General features: G+C 31.0%; 2 protein-coding genes across 6 annotated transcripts; both read left to right on the top strand.

Annotated features, from left to right (window-relative positions):
- The first annotated feature begins 2348 nt into the window (after positions 1 to 2348).
- Positions 2349 to 7250, top strand: LOC112536076 (protein TIFY 10B). Its single transcript, XM_048375301.1, has 7 exons — positions 2349 to 2502; positions 2599 to 2824; positions 3138 to 3246; positions 3350 to 3470; positions 3775 to 3832; positions 4247 to 4254; positions 7000 to 7250. The coding sequence occupies exons 1-7, from the start codon at positions 2466 to 2468 to the stop codon at positions 7248 to 7250; spliced, it is 810 nt and encodes a 269-aa protein (XP_048231258.1). The 5' UTR covers positions 2349 to 2465.
- Positions 7251 to 9552: 2302 nt separating this feature from the next.
- LOC8263289 (ion channel DMI1) lies at positions 9553 to 17932 on the top strand. Of its 5 annotated transcripts, none has more exons than XM_048375850.1 (12): positions 9557 to 10253; positions 10764 to 10832; positions 11158 to 11784; positions 12449 to 12631; positions 12713 to 12772; positions 12857 to 13060; positions 13735 to 13983; positions 14410 to 14508; positions 14647 to 14859; positions 16160 to 16252; positions 17008 to 17274; positions 17460 to 17932. In XM_048375850.1, exons 1-12 carry the CDS (start codon positions 9684 to 9686, stop codon positions 17676 to 17678), a joined length of 2853 nt encoding a protein of 950 aa, XP_048231807.1. In that variant the 5' UTR covers positions 9557 to 9683; the 3' UTR covers positions 17679 to 17932. The 5 variants fall into 5 exon arrangements, 3 of the variants coding, with proteins under 3 accessions (XP_048231808.1, XP_048231807.1, XP_002526461.3); XM_002526415.3 differs by having other exon boundaries at positions 9558 to 10253; positions 14665 to 14859; XM_048375851.1 differs by lacking the exons at positions 17008 to 17274; positions 17460 to 17932 and adding an exon at positions 16729 to 16999 and having other exon boundaries at positions 9553 to 10253.
- Positions 17933 to 19831: the final 1899 nt, after the last annotated feature.

Raw genomic sequence — 19831 nt, 5'->3', positions numbered from 1 at the left:
AAGACAGGAGAACAGATAGGGGATATATTTATGAAAGCTTTGAATGGAGTTGGAGTGGACTACTTTTGTAACAAGCTGGGCATGATTGATATCTATGCTCCAGCTTGAAGGGGAGTGTTGTAGAATAATCTAGAATATTATAGAATATGGAGTAATTAATAGAAGATAGAGTATAATTAATTAGAGATAATTCTAGAGATTAGAATATTCTAGAATAATAGAGTATAATTAATTAGAGATAATTCTAGAGATTAAAATATTCTAAAATAAAAATTTCTCTAATTGTACATATATATACTTCCATGATCAATAAACAACACAACAATTTCAGATTTATTTTCTACTTTTACTTTTACAAGGATAAATTATATTTGCTTATTAGTAAGCGTAATCGACTTCTCACGTCATCTTTTCTATTTTAAAATTTTAAAATTTTAAAATTATCATCAAAAGATATTTACAAAAATAAAATTGAGAAAATAAGTATTTATTTTAAAATTTAAAATAACAAAATAAAATAATAAAAAATATATAAAATCAGTATTTAATTTGTAATTAGGCCTAAATAAAATCGCTTGTAGACAGCATGAGGATCATCAATGAGTCGTATTCAAACCAATTCTTATAGAGTTCTTATGATTATAATTTGTAAACAACAGTAAACTTTACAATGTGACATATGATATGATGTATTAAGAAGCAATTATTATACTTTTAAATAACAAAAAATCTTCAAAATCTTCTCCAACAACCATAATCACAAGATTCCACTCTATCATATGTTTTTATTCATCCAAGTTTTTTCTTTCCTTTTGTCTTCTCCTTTCTCCTCATTGTAATCTACAATGAAACTCCTTACATTTGTTTGGAAAGAATAAGACTAAGAAAAAAAAAAAAAAGAGAATAATTTCTTTAGAGAAGAGGAAAATGATTTAGTTTTTTAATGTGCATTTTCTTTTTCTATTTTGAAGAAAATAAAAAACATAAAAACAAAAACAAATAAAAAAAATAAGTATGAATTCATCCTTTTTTTTCATTATACAAAGGGGATAGAAAATAAAAAGGAAAAATTTACCAATTTATTTGATTTATCCTTTTTTTTTCCCTTCCTTTTATAACTTTCCAAACATGGGTTTAATTTATTGATAAAATTTATAAATGGGTAAAGTATATATATTATATATTTTGTGTCACCCTATAAACTAATAAACTATATAGAACATTAAAAACCCATGAATATTATATATAAAAATGTTAATTCTAATAAGTGTTGCGTTCTTTATATTGAAGATTGCCAATTTAAATAACAAGAGCAACAAATAATGCTGTTGTTGGTGTCATAATTTTGTATGATGTTGACGTATAATATTCTTGTGCCAATAATTGCTCCATTACAAAGAGACATGAGTTTGACAATTGATTCCACTTAGATGACTATCCTCGGATAATGTCTTTTCTATCCTCATGTCCTCTGTTAAACTCTTCATCTGCTTAATTATAATAATTTTTAATATTTTTATGTGTTTTATTAAAAAAATTATTTAATTTAAATCTAATTTATATAAAATATTTTAATGTGTAATTTTTTATATAAAATTATATACTACAATATTTTTATGTAAAAATTTTCAAAAAAAGAACTTTTTATATAAATTAGAAATAGGTGTAACAACAATGATACTTTTTAAGTGGTTAAGAAAAATTCAATTAAAGATTAATCTTTATTAAAGTATCAATAAACTTTTAATTTAGTGGTATTGAATGGTGTGGCTAAGATTGTAAGATTATCAAAATAAGTAGTTAATTGGGTTGAATATATGTGATATTAATAGTTAAATTGTTTCCATACATTCTTAATTGATTTATAGAAGAAAAAAGCAAGATGAAACTCTACTTCTTCGCTCGAATAATGCAAGGCTCAAGCCAATTTTTATAATTTTTATCAAATAAACATGCATATCCATTGTCTATCGAGATTTGATGTATATACCACAATATACAGAATAATAATATACATATATATATATATATATATATATATATATATATATATATATATAAAATTTATATTTTAATATTTAATGATTCACATATTCTATTATTTAAAGTTAATAAATATATATCAATTATCTATTAGTTTGATGGATATGTGATGAAAATATATCATTTCTATATATATTCATAACTTTGAGGCTCCTCCATTTCAATTGCATTTACCAGTTCTAACTAACTCAACGGTGAAATCACTAAGGACCACTTAGTTTACAGGTACACACATCTCTCACTATCTTACTGTTAAATAATCATAGCTTTTCCTTACATTTGTTAATTTGATGCTATATCTTGGGTTCATTTTGTATTCTTTTTAGGCTGTGGCTTTACATCTTGATCATGTCCTTAATAGTCTTCCTTCCTTGATAAATTTCCTTCCTGATGTCGCAGGTTCAGAGTTGTTTTACTATTTTATGGATATGTCCTGCAATAGTACTCCCACAAGGAATGGTATGTTTGAAGAAACAAAAAGAAAGATTCACTTATTAGATGCCCAGTTTAGTGATCAAGATATTGATCCATTTACCTCTTGTCTTGATAAAGTAGCCATGAAAGAGCACCAGCAAACAAATGACATGTCTCAAACCCTATCCATGTTTAGGAAATATCTTTTCTGCAAACCTCAAAATAACACGGGCAAAACAAACATGGAAGAATCAGAAGTTTTTATCAGGAGAAAACATTCAGGAGGCCCTCTACTACCACCTAAGTTTGGTAGCCATATTCCCCGGCACGCTTCTTTCCTTGAACAAAAGTTGCTTCCTGGAATTAGGTATTGATCATTCACATCCAATAATTTCAGAATGTTTTTTGTGCAATATCATATTTTGCAAGATATCCTCTTTTTCACTATAGCTACTCTTTGTGGTGAAAACTTTAGCTAGACTTTGCCACATGCCCGGTTTAAAACTGTGAATAAATCCGACTATGAAACTGGATGCGACAACAGTTTCGATTCATGAACTGGCATAAAACTGTGAACAAATTCGACTGTAGTTCATACTCATAGTCGGACGGGAACCGGCAGTTCCAGAACAATCACTTAAATCCCATGATATATAATCTTTTGGTATATGCATAAACAGGAGTCATCCGATGCAATCTCAAAGTAATGGAAAATCCTCATCAACAGCACAACTCACAATATTCTATGCAGGAGAAGTCAATGTTTATGACAATATTCCTGCTGATAAGGTGACAACTTAATTAAATTTGGGTCAGGCCACAAAAAACTTAGTATTAGTATATTGCTTAATTTTTTGCAAGGTCATGGCCAATAATTCGGCATTTCTTATAGGCACAAGCCATTATGCTGCTTGCTGGTGAAAGCTGTGTGTCAAAACCAATGGCCACAGAAAAGCCAAAAGCAGAAGTGAAGAAACCAACGGATTCAACATCAGCTTGCAAGTTACAAACAGGTAAATTGCTGAACTTCTTTCCTATATAATAAATCCTTATCAAATTTTCATAATTATTTACATGAGACTTTGGTCAGTTATCAGTTAAAAAGAGCAAAAAAAAAAAAACAAAAACAAAACTGAAGTAATATAAGACAACCAGTACAATCGATAATTCTGCAGAATTTCATGTCGTTATGTGATATTCATATTAATGGCCACCTTTAATTTCAGGTACTTGTTCATATCGATGAACCCATTTCCTATAAGACACAAAAACTTATAAGGATTATCATGGAACCAACTAATATAATTTCCTTTCCAGACCTCCCAATTGCAAGGAAGCTGTCACTGCAACATTTTCTTGAAAAACGGCGCCGCAGGTATGTTAATTACTCTTCAGTTATTTTACTTGATAAAGAAAAATAAAATAAAACCTGGATGTGAAAGTAAAACAACTGTGCAGATCAAATATTTGGCATGAACTTGTACTTCAACTGATAGCTTGGAAAAGAAAAACTATAGAGGATCACAGCAGTTGGGCAGTAAACTTAGTGGCCAAAGTGATTGTCTTGTAAAGGAGACTCAAAATTAAAGTAATTAAAAAATGAGAAAAATAAATAAAAATATGTAACATTTAATTAATATTTCATCTCTATATATAAGTGACCCAACAATCATAAACAACCTGTAATAAGACTCATGTGTTTTAAAGAAATTAGGAGTTGGAACAACATTATATATAGTTTCTCGAATTTAATAATGTTCCAATTCCATGTTTTATTTGTGCTGTGCAGGAGAACAGGTAAATCTCCATATTCCACACAACATCAAGAAAGTGAACCAAGAGAAGATAACAAAGATTCAAATGATCAACCCATTTCTCTTTCACCTTTCGCTTCACGTTTAGGGTAAACTTTCCATGTGTCTGCTAACGAAGGTCGTTAAAGGAAAAACTACTACTACTACTATTATTATTATTATTATTATTGTCTAACTTTTATATTGATTTAGGATAAATTATATTGGAAGTTATATAATTTTACTCTTTATAATAATCTAATACTAAACTTTTGATTTATAATCAAATGATTTCTAAATCTTGATTTAATGAACACTGCGTATTTATTCTTGTGGAATGTGATATTTAGCTTAATATATAAAGAGTACTTTTAAAATAATTTTGCCATGTTCTCACATATATATTCAATTATTCAATATTAAAATATAAAATAATCATTTATTCATGTAACTTACCTATTTATTGAAGTATATATACTAGGTCTAGATAAGAATTTCTCACAAACTTATTCAGATCAAAAGTGGTTACTAAAATGATATGATAAGATTAGAGTATCATACCCTATCTTTCTCATTAGCTTTTCAATAGGCCTATTCATGGGTTTGGATACCCTATTTAGAAATTTTCAAGCTTTGACATCTATTTTTCACTTTCGAACCTACAAAAGTTTGATTATTTTTTAGACAGGCTTAGAAATGTAATTGTTTTTAGGCTAACCCAACAAGCTCGGTTCGAAAAATTTTAAAAAAGACATTGTATATTTTTTTTATATTGACGGACCGAACTTGATTAAAAATTCATACCTGTATATTCTGGTTGGTCAAGCTCAACCCTAAACTTAAAAATTTCAAACCCGACCTGAAATTTGACCAGAACAATTTCAACTATCCATTTACCATTGTAGTATCAAAACCTAAGAATGGCACAACACAACCTAACACATGCGCATGACTACACTTATGTTTGCATAGTGTTTTTCTGACCGGAGCTTTCCCACGGATAGAGCTAACAAAAGCCTTGACTGTTTTCGTTCAATCCCTTCCAATTCTGTGGTTTCATTACTCTAGCACGCCCCTCTGCTGTTCTTTCCCTTAACTGGCTCAAACTTGATGCCCCAATTGCAACTTACAGCAGCCGATTTTGCTCCTCTCCTTCGGTTAAATAAGAGTTTTGGTTGAGGACTTGGCATTGCTGCCACCCGTTTGATATTGCAGGAAAGAAAATAAAAACAAAAAAAGAAACTAGGAGAGAATTTGTTAAAGGTGCTTTGAGAGGGTAAGTGAAAGGTGATTTTGAGCAATAATCAATTTGCCTTAGGGTTAATGGATCTTTTAATGTTCCAAATTTGCTCATGTTTCATCAATTCTGACTTGGATTAGTTTGTACACGTGGTATTACCAACATTTGTTAGATAAATTTTTTTTCCAACGGTTTAGTAGCGGTACGTTATTAACTATTAAACTCTATCACTAAATAAGACGTTAATAGACTATATAATATGAAACTGTGATTTCTTATATATTTTTAATATAAAATACTATAATAAACTTCTAATTTACTAAAAATAATTTGCCGACTGAGATGTAATATTTATAAATATAAGTCAATCATCGATAGTTATTGAATAAAAATATTTTTATATAATTTTTTGACTAATTAAGTGTCATCACCAAATAAGGTTCATTTCTCATTTAGCAACCATTTAATAACTATATAGCCAACAATTTAAAATCGTCGCTCAATGAGTCACCAAGGAATAGTGACACCATTTACCGACAGAATGACTATTAGTAATTGATAATATTTGGCCACCATTACCGGCGAAATACATTGTTGGTAAAAGTATACATTTTTCCTTAAATAGCCAGTAATTTATTTATGGTAATGATCCATTGACAAAATTTTACAATTTAAATTCAAGAATGTATAAATAAAATGGTAAGAGTCTCTTTTAATTTAACTAAGGTGCGTCGACTTATACATTTTTATATTTAAAGTAAAAATTATTTTTAAAAATACTCATATTAGTCCTTTCTTTTTATATAAATATGAGGAGAAAACATAAACTTGAAAATTTATTTTAATTGAGATACATATTTAAGCACCATACCATAAAATCCACGTAAGCATATGATTAGTCCTTTCAAACATTTGTAAAAGCTCAATTTGATAAACTTAAGGACATGATCCATACGATTAACTAAAGTCCAATTTTGTAATATCTGTAAGGATGAGCAAAATTATGAAAGAAAAATCAAGCTGAATTGGTGATTCAGTTCAATTTTGTATCTTTTTAATAATTTGATATGTTTTGTTTAACTTTTCTTGAAAAACTGAAATTGATTTGATTCACTTTGTTTTAATTTTGAATTCAAATAATTTCATTTAACTGAATTACTGAACTAACTAAATTTTTTTTATTTGTTAGCCAAAAATATATTTTAATATCTATTAATTATTTTTGGAAAGAAATATTTAAAACATAATCTGAAAACATTTAAGTATAAAAAGCAATGATCAAAGAAAGCTTCATTCTTAATTTATTTATTTATTTTATTAAGTTGTTATCTTATGATGTCAATTGTTATGATGATTAAAAAACAACCTAAGAAAACAATTTCCCAACATAAGAAGAAGGAGATTTCTCTCTTTTCCTTTGTATTACTGGATATAAAATATGAAGTTCTTGCTTTGTTTTTGTTATTTACCCATTGATCTCCACTGACGATTGTTCAGTGTTTCTCATAGTTCGTAGCTTCTGGGGTTGGGGTTTTCTGGACATCATTTATGCTGATTGGAGGAATTGGTTGCTGGTCCAATGGTCAAGATGTGATTTGATGCATTTAGTAGGCCTCGTTTGTCTTTCTCCGCCGCCCTTGTTGGTGGAGAAGCCAGTGGTGGTGATGGAAGTCTCTAAAAGAAAGAGGCAGGAACAAATTTGTAATTTGATGAATTTCGTAGGCCGATGGGTTAGGGTTTCTTTAGATATTTATTGGTAATTTTATAGTATATTTTTATACCGCTAAATATATTTCAACATTTTAGTTTAATTATATCTCATGTATTTTAAAACTGTATTTGGTATATTTTTAATATATTACAATATATTTCTTGAAACATTCATCTTCATATTATTAAAACACTAGTTATAAAAAATATATAATATTATTTAATTTAAGAATGCCAAAATATAAAAATATAAAATCTAAAAAAAATAAAATTTTAATATTTTTTAGATAATACTTTTAGTATTTTTTTCTGATGAGATTCTGAAAAAATAAAAAGATCTAAAATAAAAACTAAATCCACAATAATATAAATTAAAAATAATATTCTTTTTATATCTTATAGGTATATTTTTAGTTTCTTTTTCTTTTAATATCTCTTAGCTATACTTTTAATATTTTTTATGGTAAAATTTAAAAAATAAAAAATAAAAATAAAAACTGAAATTATAATAATACAAATTTTGAAAAGAATCTTTAAGTTTTATTGATTAAGAACTAATATTATATATAATTGGTTGGTATAGTATCCAATTATATTAATAATTAATAAAATTAAAATAATATTTAATTGTTATAAATTTATAAAATATTATATTCTTATAGTATATATTAGAATGACTCTGTTTCAAGATAAATTTATCATTTCCTAATGTTTATTATTTTTACTTAATTTATGTATTTTCTATTATAATGATTTTTATTTTTTCTTGATAATTAGATTGCCATTGTTTAATTTAGTTCCATAAATTTCATTATTAAGTATTTCTTTTTACAAAAATTGCTAGTCTATACAAAACAAAAGCATGAAAGGAATAATTTTACATGGAATCTCCAAATTTGTTTTTGATTTAATTATTTTGACCTTTGATCCACGTCACCATACCTGACTCGTGGATCCCACTCAGCTCCGCCGAAATTTAGCGCCATCCCGACCTTTAATAAAACTGAAAAAACTGAATCAGGAAAAACGCAGAGATTAGATCGCGATGCTCTAATTGAACTCCACCGTCCACGTCGTCACATGAGGCATGCCTTTTCCGCATATTATCCCCTCCCCCACCATTCACGTGCGGGTCAGATTCACCCTTATCCGTCACCGTTGATTTACAATCAATCAAATCAGTCGCCACTTTTATAACAAACCAAATAAAAGTCTATAAAGTTGAACCTTTTCTTTTCCCTAAAATTACAACATTCCCCCTAATTTATGAATTTATTCCAATTAAATCTATATAAATTGTTTTCTTATAGTATCAATTCTAAACCATAAGAAATATTACAATTCCATCCCTACTTATTAAAAATGTATTAGGTTACTAACAGAATCTTTCCATATGATAAAGCTAAAATATTGAAATAAATAATCCAAAAATATAATATGCTAATAATATAAGTAGTTTTTAAGTAAAATAAGTAGCAGAATATAAAGATTATATCATTTTATTTATTTAACAGAAATTATGAGCTTGTTTGGCATTTTTATTAAAGCTATTATAAGAAAAATATTGTTTTAATTTATTATAAGTAATTAAAAATAATTCTTAAAACAACCTTTGTAATGGTTGATTATAAAAGCTTCTAGACTTTCAAACAACACAATGATATTAAACTACTCCCTCCCAAACAACATGGAAATTAATGTCATAATATTTTCCAAAAAGCTATGCCAAAAAGTTGCTTATAAATTGTTACATTCTATTCTGTTTTTACAAATTAAAAATATTTTATGTATTTATTTTTAGTTTTGCCTTTTATTTGAGAAGTTTCATGGGAGAATAAAAAATAAGGAGGAAAATAACTAAAGGACTTTTCTTTATTTTTCTCCCTCATGTTTGAGGGCCAAAAAGATAAACTTGCTTTTCTCTGTTTAGAAAAGCTAAAATATATAAAGGAAAAAGATTATATTTACTAGTTTATCCTTTATTTAATAAAATAAGATATAATTAATCAAATGATGTAAGGTTAAAGTTGTAATTTCATTATAAATAGTAAAATCTTTTCCATTTCAGACATAGGAAAGTTGAAATGCTTCCTTCTGTTTTTTTCATCTTGTTCTTATTCTATAGGGTTAAAATATATTTAAATATAAAATAATTAGCCAAATAATTGACAAATGTAACATGAAGTAATCAATGAAACAACCATTTGCTACGTATGGTAAAAACCAAATTAACTTTCATATTTCAGGTGGACTTTGTAAGAAAACTTTATTTAGGATTAAAATTGAAATTAAGTATATAAGTTGGGGTTTTTCTTGTAAGTTTCCCTCTTCTTTGAAAGAGAAAAGAAAAAACCACCACTTTCCTCTTCTTCATTTTCTTCTTCGTTACTGCGATTTCTCTGCTCTTCTTAACTCAGCATTCTCTGAGTCTCTCTCTCTCTCTGTAGATCTCTATTATTATTATTATTAAAAGAAGAACAGCAATGCAAAAAGCAACTGAAAACTCAGATTCATCATATTCAGCATCAACACCAGCACCATCATTATTAGCTAAAAAAGCAGAAAGACCGCCGCTTCTTAAAAGATCCAAAACGTCAATTTCCAACGACACTCACTTTCCCGGTCCGCTTTTCCCCGCCGTACGCCGCATGTCCTCTTCTCCTCCTCCTCCTCATACGCCTCCTTCACCTCTCTTTCCCGATCTCCGTGTCTCCGTTACTAAGAACGATGATTCGTCGTCTTCAGCGAACGCTACTACTAGTAGTAGCAGTAGCATTACAGATAGTAGAGATTGGGTGTATCCTTCGTTTCTCGGACCTCACGTAGTAGCTGCGGGGGCTAATCGAGTGACAGTGAAAGGTCGCCGTGGTAAGGTGGTGGAGGAGAGGAAGGGGACTGTATCTAGGGATTCGGTGAAAGAGGAGAAGAAAGAGAAGGTAGCGAGTCAAGTTTTAGTGACTCAGTCGGGTTCTTTGACTCAGTCTACTGCTACCGGTGTTATAAGGAGCCGCACTAGTCGAGGATTATTCAAACATTCTTTCGTCTTTTATTTTGTATGTTTTTAATTCCATTTCTTATTCTTGTTATAATCTTGTAGAGAAGAAAATTAAATAATATATCACCAAAACAATTGTTTCTTAAAATGGAAAGATTTTTTATTTTCTTTTACTTTTTTTTTTGAAATGTCTTATCTGTTTCTTTTTTCGATAGATTTGTCTGTTTTCTTTTTGGTAAATGGTTCTGCTGTTCTTGCAATTATGAGAAGTATTAACTTCACATCTTTTTACTGTATTTGGCTTATACTTGGGCTTTTCTTTTCCTTTTATATCGCATTGAAACAAATAAAGAAAATCTGGATATTTTTTCTCTTTTCCCTCCAAAACTGTTTTTTTTTTTTTCAAAATAATGTGCTTCAGTGATTGAGCTAAAATATAACTGATGATTGATTGTGAGGAAAAGCTAGACACTTTTTAGGCCAAATGGAATTAAGAGGATAAGTCATTATAAGAAATGCCATCTTCTGTTTTTAGCTGATGATTTTGTTGCTAATCTCTGTGTTGCAGCTTATTTTCACATGTATATTATCTGTATCTTGTTCAATTCACTTGCGGATTAAAGTCAGAAAGCTAGAGGTATGCTCTATATTACTTTTCTTAAAATTTAAGGATGCATTCAGTTTCTTTTTTGCTCAAAAGCTTGAAATAGTCTTACTCTAGTTGCTGGAATGAAATTAGGAAGTGAACCCAAAGAGTTACAAATTTAAAGAAAAGAATTCTTATTTCTTACTATAAAATTGAAAAAGAATTAAGGAAAAAAATAGAAAGTGTAAATAGAGCGGCAGTTTGATTATTTAGTTACGTTGGGTGTTTACTTACTCAGCAGTCAGCAAAGTTAGTAACCACAGGTATTGATTCGTATCCATTTTTTCATAAATATGGCTTGCTTTTGTCTCTTCAGGAAGAGAATATAAACCTTCGTACAGCATGTAGCAACCAAAGTGGTGTTGGTAATAACAGCATTGAAGTTTTGCAACTAGAAGATGACAGCTCATTTAATTTCCAAAATGGCGACAGTAGAGCTGTTGCTTTGTATAGTGTGATATTCACACTCATTATGCCATTTTTATTCTACAAATATCTTGATTATCTTCCAGAAATCAAGACACTCTCAAAAAGAACTAGAAATAACAAGGAGGAGGTTCCTTTGAAGAAGAGGATTGCATATATGGTGGATGTGTTTTTCTCTGTTTATCCTTATGCAAAGCTGCTGGCACTACTCTTTGCTACCATATTTCTGATAGGATTCGGCGGTTTGGCATTGTATGCAGTCAGTGATGGTAGCTTTGCTGAAGCTCTTTGGCTCTCATGGACATTTGTAGCTGATTCAGGAAATCATGCTGATAGGATTGGCACGGGGCCAAGAATTGTTTCTGTCTCTATAAGTTCAGGCGGAATGCTGATATTTGCTATGATGCTTGGACTTGTTTCAGATGCCATCTCTGAGAAAGTAGATTCACTGCGGAAAGGGAAGAGCGAAGTTATTGAAAAGAAACATATTCTAATTCTTGGATGGAGTGACAAATTGGTAATGCATTTGAGCAACTTTTCCTATATCTTTTTCATTCTTTCCATTTTTATTGCTGTCCTATATTCACAATGACCATGACTATAGATAAATCATGCACTGGATTCGGAAGGTAATTCCTTGCAATTTTAGTAGATGTACAATCCTTTTAGCATTTCCTAATTAAGGATTGAAAGAATGCACATTGTTATTGTAAGGAACTCTACGTGTGTTTTTGGTTTTTACATCTGTTATTGGTGAGGATACTCTGCATGTTATGTTCCTTTGTAATTCTCTTGGTTGTTAGTAGAGCATAAAGAATTTTGGTTTTGCTAATATTTATATTAGCAAAGTTTGTTATAAATTTCATTGCTGTTTATTATATGCTGAATGAGTCATGAGGTGAGATTTGTTTCAATAAGCTCTTTAGAGTATACATATGCTGTTCGACTTATCTAGAATTCATAGACAGTTTCTCCTTGCATTGGTTTGCCATTTTAATCTGAAAAATGAACCTGGAATGCACTTAAAACTGCTACCTTTAATGGCTCATGTGAAAGTGATCCTTTTATAGCCTGTTCGTCTTATTTGCTTGTGTAATAGAAATTGGCTGTGCGAATGTAAGCATATTGTGTATATGCTTCTTAACGTAAAACAATTAAAAAAGTTGGTGCTTTGGTTGTAGGGCTCACTTTTAAAGCAGCTAGCAATAGCAAACAAGAGTATAGGTGGCGGTGTTGTTGTAGTACTAGCAGAAAGAGATAAAGAGGAAATGGAAATGGATATAGCTAAGCTAGAATTCGACTTCATGGGCACTTCTGTTATCTGCAGAAGTGGCAGTCCTCTTATTCTCGCTGACCTAAAGAAAGTATGTGATTTTCGTTTTTCCTTTTTAATTTTTCTTAAGGAGCTTATGATGGATTGGTATTTGGCATTTCCATATTCACAGGTTTCAGTTTCTAAAGCACGTGCTATCATTGTATTGGCATCTGATGAAAATGCTGATCAGGTTCTTTAACAATGTCCTTATGCAATTCAGTTTTGTGCACTATGTGATGAAACCATTTAAAAATATTTATATCCTTGTTTCCAGAGTGATGCACATGCTTTAAGGGTTGTTCTCAGCCTAACAGGTGTTAAAGAGGGTTTGAAGGGTCATGTCGTTGTAGAGATGAGTGATGTTGACAATGAACCTCTGGTGAAGCTTGTTGGAGGGGAACTCATTGAAACAGTTGTGGCACATGATGTGATCGGACGTCTGATGATCCAATGTGCTCTGCAACCCGGGCTTGCACAGGTTACTAAATAAGTTTCATTTACATTTTTCAGAATTTTGTATTTGCAGTTTAAATTTATTGGTGCAGTTATTGGGCTGATTCTCCCCTTTGCTTTCCTATCCTTTTCTTTAAATAAGGAGCATGTGCCTCCACAGTCACCCAAATTATCTTAGGTGACTGGTGCCCATGTAAAAATCGCCTCACGCTGTGATGGAGTATTTATGCACTTGATGTTGAAATGTCAATATTGACAGTTAATTTACTATTCTTTGAGGTTGTATCGGGGTTTGAAACCTATCCGAGAAATGAGGCAATTCATTTAAGGCACTGCTTGTCCATAATGCTAACATGTGCTTTGTGTGGTAGAATATATTCTTGGCCTTGGTTGTCTTCATACAGTTGGGAAACTCATTTACCAATATTTTTTGATGAACAAGATACTGGCCTTTTATTGCTTACCCTCTCCACTTGAAAATGAAAAAAGGAGTGGTTATATGCATGCATTTGCATGCACTGCTTCATTTCCAGCCTCTGTTTTTTCTGTCCTTCACAGCAGTACTTTTAACCCAAACGAAACTCATTCTTACAAGTGTTACACCCTTTGGGTTTGATAAAATTCTGTGCAATTTTAACTTCTCAGTTCTTCTTGTTTTAGTTTAGCAATTTAGAGTGCCTTTTTTTTTAAATTGGCCAGATTTGGGAAGATATATTAGGTTTTGAGAATGCAGAATTTTACATCAAAAGGTGGCCTCAGTTAGATGGTCTGCGATTTGAAGATGTGCTCATTTCATTTCCTGATGCAATTCCTTGTGGAGTTAAGCTTGCCGCAGAAGGTGGGAAGATCAACTTAAATCCAGATGATAGCTATGTTCTAAAAGAAGGGGATGAGATTCTTGTCATAGCTGAGGATGATGACACCTATGCACCAGGTCCTCTTCCAAAGGTATCCTTCTTTCAGGCATGCTATAGCAGAAAAATTGAATTAATATTTCTGTTTAAGATCTGTTGATTTCTCGGCTGGGAAGTTAAGAATTTAAAACTCTTAGAAATGCTATAATGCTCATAATTTGCCATCTGCTTGTCCTTTTCTCTTTCTGCCACTTGAAGCTGATAGGATGTGTAGATCCAAATTTCTTGATACATGATCTTTGCTTTGCTTGCAATGTTGAGTCGTTTTTTGGGAGATTCTCAACCTCTTACTCTTCCTAATAGAGAGAGTGTGATTAAATATAATGATGAAAATACATGCATGACAATTTGTTCCGTGGACTTTTTATTACTCACATCTCTACTCTGATGTGCTATTCGGTATTAGAAACATTTCAGGCTTTGTGCTATCTTTTCTTAATTATTCTTTTTCTTAAGCCAGGTTCGCCGGGGTTCTTGTCCAAAACTAATTGATCCTCCAAAATATCCAGAGAAGATACTTTTCTGTGGCTGGCGTCGTGACATTGATGACATGATAATGGTATGCATTTTGCAATATACAGTTTTGAAATTACCTCCAGTACCCTTTCCGCTTGGATGTGTTAGAAGGTGGACTAATTGATCTAGTTTCATGATAAACAAACAAAAACTGAATCAGTTAAACATTACATAGCTGTAGTTTGATTCTATTTCTCAGGTTCTAGAGGAATGCCTGGCTCCAGGTTCAGAACTCTGGATGTTCAATGAGGTTCCAGAAAAAGAAAGGGAAAAGAAGCTTACTGATGGTGGACTTGATACTTCTGGATTGGAGAATATAAAACTTGTCCACCGCGAGGGAAATGCAGTCATCAGACGGCATTTGGATAGTCTCCCTCTAGAGACTTTTGATTCTGTAAGTTGCAGTACTGTTTCTTTCTTACCTTAGTTTCCCCATAAAATTGAATATATTTGGTCAACCAATGCTAGGAGTTATAATTTCTTGCCATATAAAGTCTGAGACTCTTCAATAAAAATGTAATGGATCTCATAGTGGCCATTAGACCAGAGGAATGGTTCTAAAGAAATAAGCTTTACTAGATTCAAAGGTCTACTGACTGAACTGTTTTCTAGGAAAACTTTAGGCGTAAAAGATTGCTTTCTAAGAAGAGATTTGAAGAAAATCTGGAAGGGAAACAGATGTGCCTCAGAAAGAGCATCTTGCTCTCCATTTTACTCTGGTTTGGAGTTAAACAAGACCTGATAGACAGCTGGATTCACTAGTGCGAATAATTGTTCATCTCCCTTCCCCAGGACGAAAAGAAAAAGAGAGAAAGAGAGAGAGGAAATGTAGAAGTACAAACTAGAGCACTCTTTGTCTAAGTATATGAGAGTAACAGTTAGTAGAAAAAATAAAACCACCAACACTGTAATTTTTCTAGAACAATAGAAATTAAAGGTTGGACTTTGAACTATTATGTGATCTCATCAGGTCACTGGATGGTTAATCAGCCGGTCTGCTTGTAAGGATGGGCCCATTCAAATGAAGCTTGAGCTTTTTTTCTCAAAAAGATCTTCCATGCCACTATCCAAATTTGTGATCATACCCCTTTTTTCAGACTATTGCCATATGTCGTAAAACAATTTCAGCTGAAATCCAAACAGTAAATGCATATTGAAGCTTTATTACAAGATTCTACTTCCCTCTGCAAATTCCACATGTTGAAATGCTGTAATATCCACTTTGCCAAAAACACCTGCAACAGCCTAACTATTTTGAGCTATTTATTTTGGCTTACATGTTGGAGCATGCAATTCAAAAGCTTAACCAATCAGGGTCTTATAGCGGATAAACCATTAAGACACGATATGGACAGACTAAAGATAGCTACAAGTCTTGATAACAGCATTAAAACAAGCCATCACGTATGAAAGCAATGCAGCAAAACATGGTGTGCTCCCCACACCTAAGCAAATCAGACAGGCACAATATACCTTCTTGACATCAGCAATAACAATAACAAATTGCCCAAGGCAAACATGAAACAGGCTTTTAAACATAACACTAGTCCTTACATGGTTGATGTTTACTCTGACTATTTTTTTGGAGATTTTGGTACCTTTTTAAATGAGATTTATTTACTTGAAATAAAATCATTTTAAATTTTCTTGTATGAGCACAACATTACTACTGATTACTAACTCTAAAAGGACAGATATTAATTCTTGCAGATGAGTCACTAGAGGACTCTGTTGTGCATTCTGACTCACGATCTCTTGCGACCCTTCTTCTCATACGAGACATACAGGTATTTACTGTTGCTGCCTCTTTGCTTATAAGTAATATGAGAAAGCTAATTAACCTTTTATTTGGGATGGATTTCTTCTCCTTTCTCATTTCTTATTTAGTAAAAACATTTACTTGAACATTTGAAAATAATATGGTTACTCCTATTAGATCTCTGTTCCATATAGCTGCTTGTAAGGTGAATCCATGTGTAGTGTTTGATGTAGATTTTGGTCCATATCGGTAGTTTTTGGTAGTAAGCAGCTAATCTGTTTTGTTCTGTCATCATATCTTCATCTTGCTGCAATTGTTTGATAGTTTACGTGAAGTCTTGTATCTATATTATATTCATTGGTTGATGGTGACATGAGATTTGACATCAATGTATAGGAAATTATCTTTATAACTTTTGATTGTGGCATAAATTTAATCCCCTTGGTAGAATAGAACAAGTAGACTGTGAACCCATGACTGTACCATTTTCTTTTCTTTTTTCAGATTCCTGTAGAGATATCTGATAATTTCTATCATCCTTTTCAAGCTGAGCATCTGTTAATTATCAAGAGAAGAGAAAAAACAGAGGAAGATACAAAAGTTCTGAGAAAACTTGTTATTGTGTTTTCAGCTATAGAGTAGGAAGAACTGACAGATTTTTTTGTCTGGCACTTCTCCAGTAGGAGAAAGGGAATTTGCTTTCTGAAGTAGTTATATACTATGTTAGTCTTTAACGACCTGATTATTGATAAGAGGTTTCTCTTCCATCCTAACTTTTTGCAGTCCAAGCGTCTCCCTTATAGAGATACAAAGTCAATGCCTTTGCGGCTTTCTGGATTCTCTCATAGCTCTTGGATACGCGAAATGCAGCAAGCTTCTGACAAATCAATAATTATCAGTGAAATCTTGGATTCTAGGACTAGAAACCTGGTTTCAGTCTCCAGAATCAGTGATTATGTTCTATCAAATGAACTAGTAAGTATGGCACTGGCAATGGTGGCTGAAGACAAGCAAATAAATCGTGTTCTTGAGGAACTATTTACAAAGGAGGTATCTTCTATATCCTATCTCATGCTTTAATGTTATTATGAATTTTTGGAAGCATAGTAGACAGACAGGGGAATTTATCCATTAATACTTGTGTCTCTCTCCTTTAAAAGGAAGCAATTAAGCCTGACAAGGACCAAAATGATCAAATATGGGCACAAATTTTTTTCTTTTATTTTGGTTTGCAGGGGAATGAAATGTGTATTAAACCTGCAGAGTTCTACCTATTTGACCAGGAAGAGCTTTGTTTTTATGAGATAATGATCAGGGGTCGTCAGCGAAATGAAATTGTGATTGGGTACCGCCTTGCAACTGCAGAGCGCGCTATAATTAACCCTCCTGAGAAGTCGAAACTGAAAAAATGGTCCCTCGATGATGTCTTCGTAGTCATCTCCTTAGGTGAATGACAGTGCCGTAGCATTAAATATACAGGATCAGTTCTCTCTTAACTCCAACTCCAACTCCAACCCCGCCAGAATTCTCTCCCTTGATCCCTGGTAGGTACTTGATCAATTATAACTCAAAACTTTCACTCTGCAAATAATTGACTGATATATATGAGTTGTAGATCACAGGCTTTCAGATTTTAGCTCTGAAAAATATGATGTTGTACAATTGTAACATATTAGTCATTATGAAAAGAATAAGTTGATTATATTCAGATGCCACTGTTCCTGATGCAGTATTTTTCATCATTAAATTCTGTGTTAATATTTAGAGTTTATTTTGGTACGTCGTCTTTTATTCGGTTTCTTTGGCATTTTGGTGGCAATGCCTGCAAGAACCTTAAGATTATTTTAGAATGATCAATACATTTGAGTGTGATAGTTTTCTGGTAAGCCTGAACCATTTTGCAATGCTTTCTCCTTGTTAGAGCGTTTGTTAAAGAGTATAATTTCTATAATAAATAATATTTAAAAAAATATTTAAATATAAAAAATAAAACATAGCATTTTAAAAAATATTCAAATATAAAGAGTAAAATATTATATTTAAATTTAAATGGACTTTATATATATATATATAAACATTAATGATTTTATTTTTTTTATTTTTTTTTAATTAAAAAAATATAAATATTAATTAATTAAATACATAAAATTTGTAATGCATTTATTTAATATAAAATAAAGAGTAAAATTTGGCTTTGCATATATAGAGAACTCTTTATTTTATATTTAAAAAATAAATAATACATTAAATTACTATTTTATAATATAACTCGTTAAAATAAAGCATTATAAAATATTATGAAAATAGATATTGTTACTTTTTTTCTTTTTGAGTTTTAACTGCAGAAAATCTTAGGTAGCTTATATGTGGATGCATTATCTTTTTACAGCTAATTACTATTCATATGTAAGATAATAATGAAAAGAGTGGTTTTGTAGTGTACCTAGGTGCACTATACACTTAAAAAATATTAGCCACTAGATTAGAATCTTTTAGTCATATCCATTAGATCAAATTATCAGGTAATATTTCTTTATTTATTGAAACCTATGACCTCTTAAAATGATTTTTCACCCCAATTTACTAATTATATTAAATTTTATATTTTTCTCTTATCTATTCCTCTTTTTTCCTTTTCTCTCTATATTTCTTCTTCTTCTTTTTTTCTATCGAACCTTTCTTTTTCTCTTTTCTAGTTGATGAACCCTAATTCTCAAAATCTTTATTGGTGTACAACTATCAAATTATTCTAAGAGCTTTGCTCCACTGTCTAAAATATTAGCAACTCAGTTGAAGAATTTGATTGTGGGCCTTCACCGACAACGTGATCGGGAAAGACAAAGGACTAGGAGCCAATTGCAAATCATCAATCTTCCCTTCTAAAATTTTCACCACCATTGTCATCATTTGACAATCTGATGAATTCTTGTTAATGCACCACAACCCAACTCTATATATAAATTTTTTAAAGTTCTCTTAGAAAAAATCAGGAATTTCAATTCATCTCGATTTATTAAAAAAATTTATTATCTGAATAAAAAGAAGAGTAAGAATTAATTTTTAATCAATAAATAATTGTTAAATTGTAAAACAAATTTTTAAATGAAACCCAAAAAAGTAAAATTAGAGTAACCTTTTTTATTTATTTAATTGGTCATATATCTAGTCCATTTAATTAGCCCAGCCCACTTATTCAATTAGTCACATGTTATAATATAAATAGAGCCCACTAGAAATTAAAACAACCTGCTGTAACAAATCAAAATTTTACATGATGTTTACCTCTAATAACAGGTCAATCTCTAGGTGCATTTAGAAAAAGCCTCATGAAAATGGTATGAATCTGAGAAAGGGACAAACATTACATTTGGCACATTCAAGGAATTTCCTGCAGCAAATCATAGGAATGAATCATAACAAATTCAGGTAATTGTATCACTCTGTTCTTTTCTTTTTTTTTTCTTTTTTTATTGTTTTGCCCATATGCCTGTTGTTTTATCTATGTTCTTAAACTTCTGTTGGTTGAAACTTGAAACACTGCAGAAGGGCATGCAAGAACAAGAACAAGAAGATTGGGATAGAGAGAGAGAGAGAGAGAGAATACAGA

The sequence above is a fragment of the Ricinus communis genome, chromosome 6, assembly GCF_019578655.1.
Source record: "Ricinus communis isolate WT05 ecotype wild-type chromosome 6, ASM1957865v1, whole genome shotgun sequence".
Taxonomy (NCBI): domain Eukaryota; kingdom Viridiplantae; phylum Streptophyta; class Magnoliopsida; order Malpighiales; family Euphorbiaceae; genus Ricinus; species Ricinus communis.
The sequence above is the reverse complement of the archived record's forward strand: the minus strand, read 5'-3'. Positions and strand labels throughout refer to the sequence as shown.

Excerpts from the sequence above, each read along its gene's own strand:
- LOC112536076 (XM_048375301.1), top strand. The coding sequence starts at position 2,466 with ATGGATATGTCCTGCAATAGTACTCCCACAAGGAATG. Across the intron at positions 2,503-2,598 it reads TAGTACTCCCACAAGGAATG|CCATGAAAGAGCACCAGCAA; the intron begins GTATGTTTGAAG and ends TTGATAAAGTAG. Across the intron at positions 3,471-3,774 it reads AGCTTGCAAGTTACAAACAG|ACCTCCCAATTGCAAGGAAG; the intron begins GTAAATTGCTGA and ends TTTCCTTTCCAG.
- LOC8263289 (XM_048375850.1), top strand. The coding sequence starts at position 9,684 with ATGCAAAAAGCAACTGAAAACTCAGATTCATCATATTCAGCATCAACA. Across the intron at positions 14,509-14,646 it reads ACATTGATGACATGATAATG|TTTGATTCTATTTCTCAGGT; the intron begins GTATGCATTTTG and ends ACATAGCTGTAG. Across the intron at positions 14,860-16,159 it reads CTCTAGAGACTTTTGATTCT|ATATTAATTCTTGCAGATGA; the intron begins GTAAGTTGCAGT and ends CTAAAAGGACAG.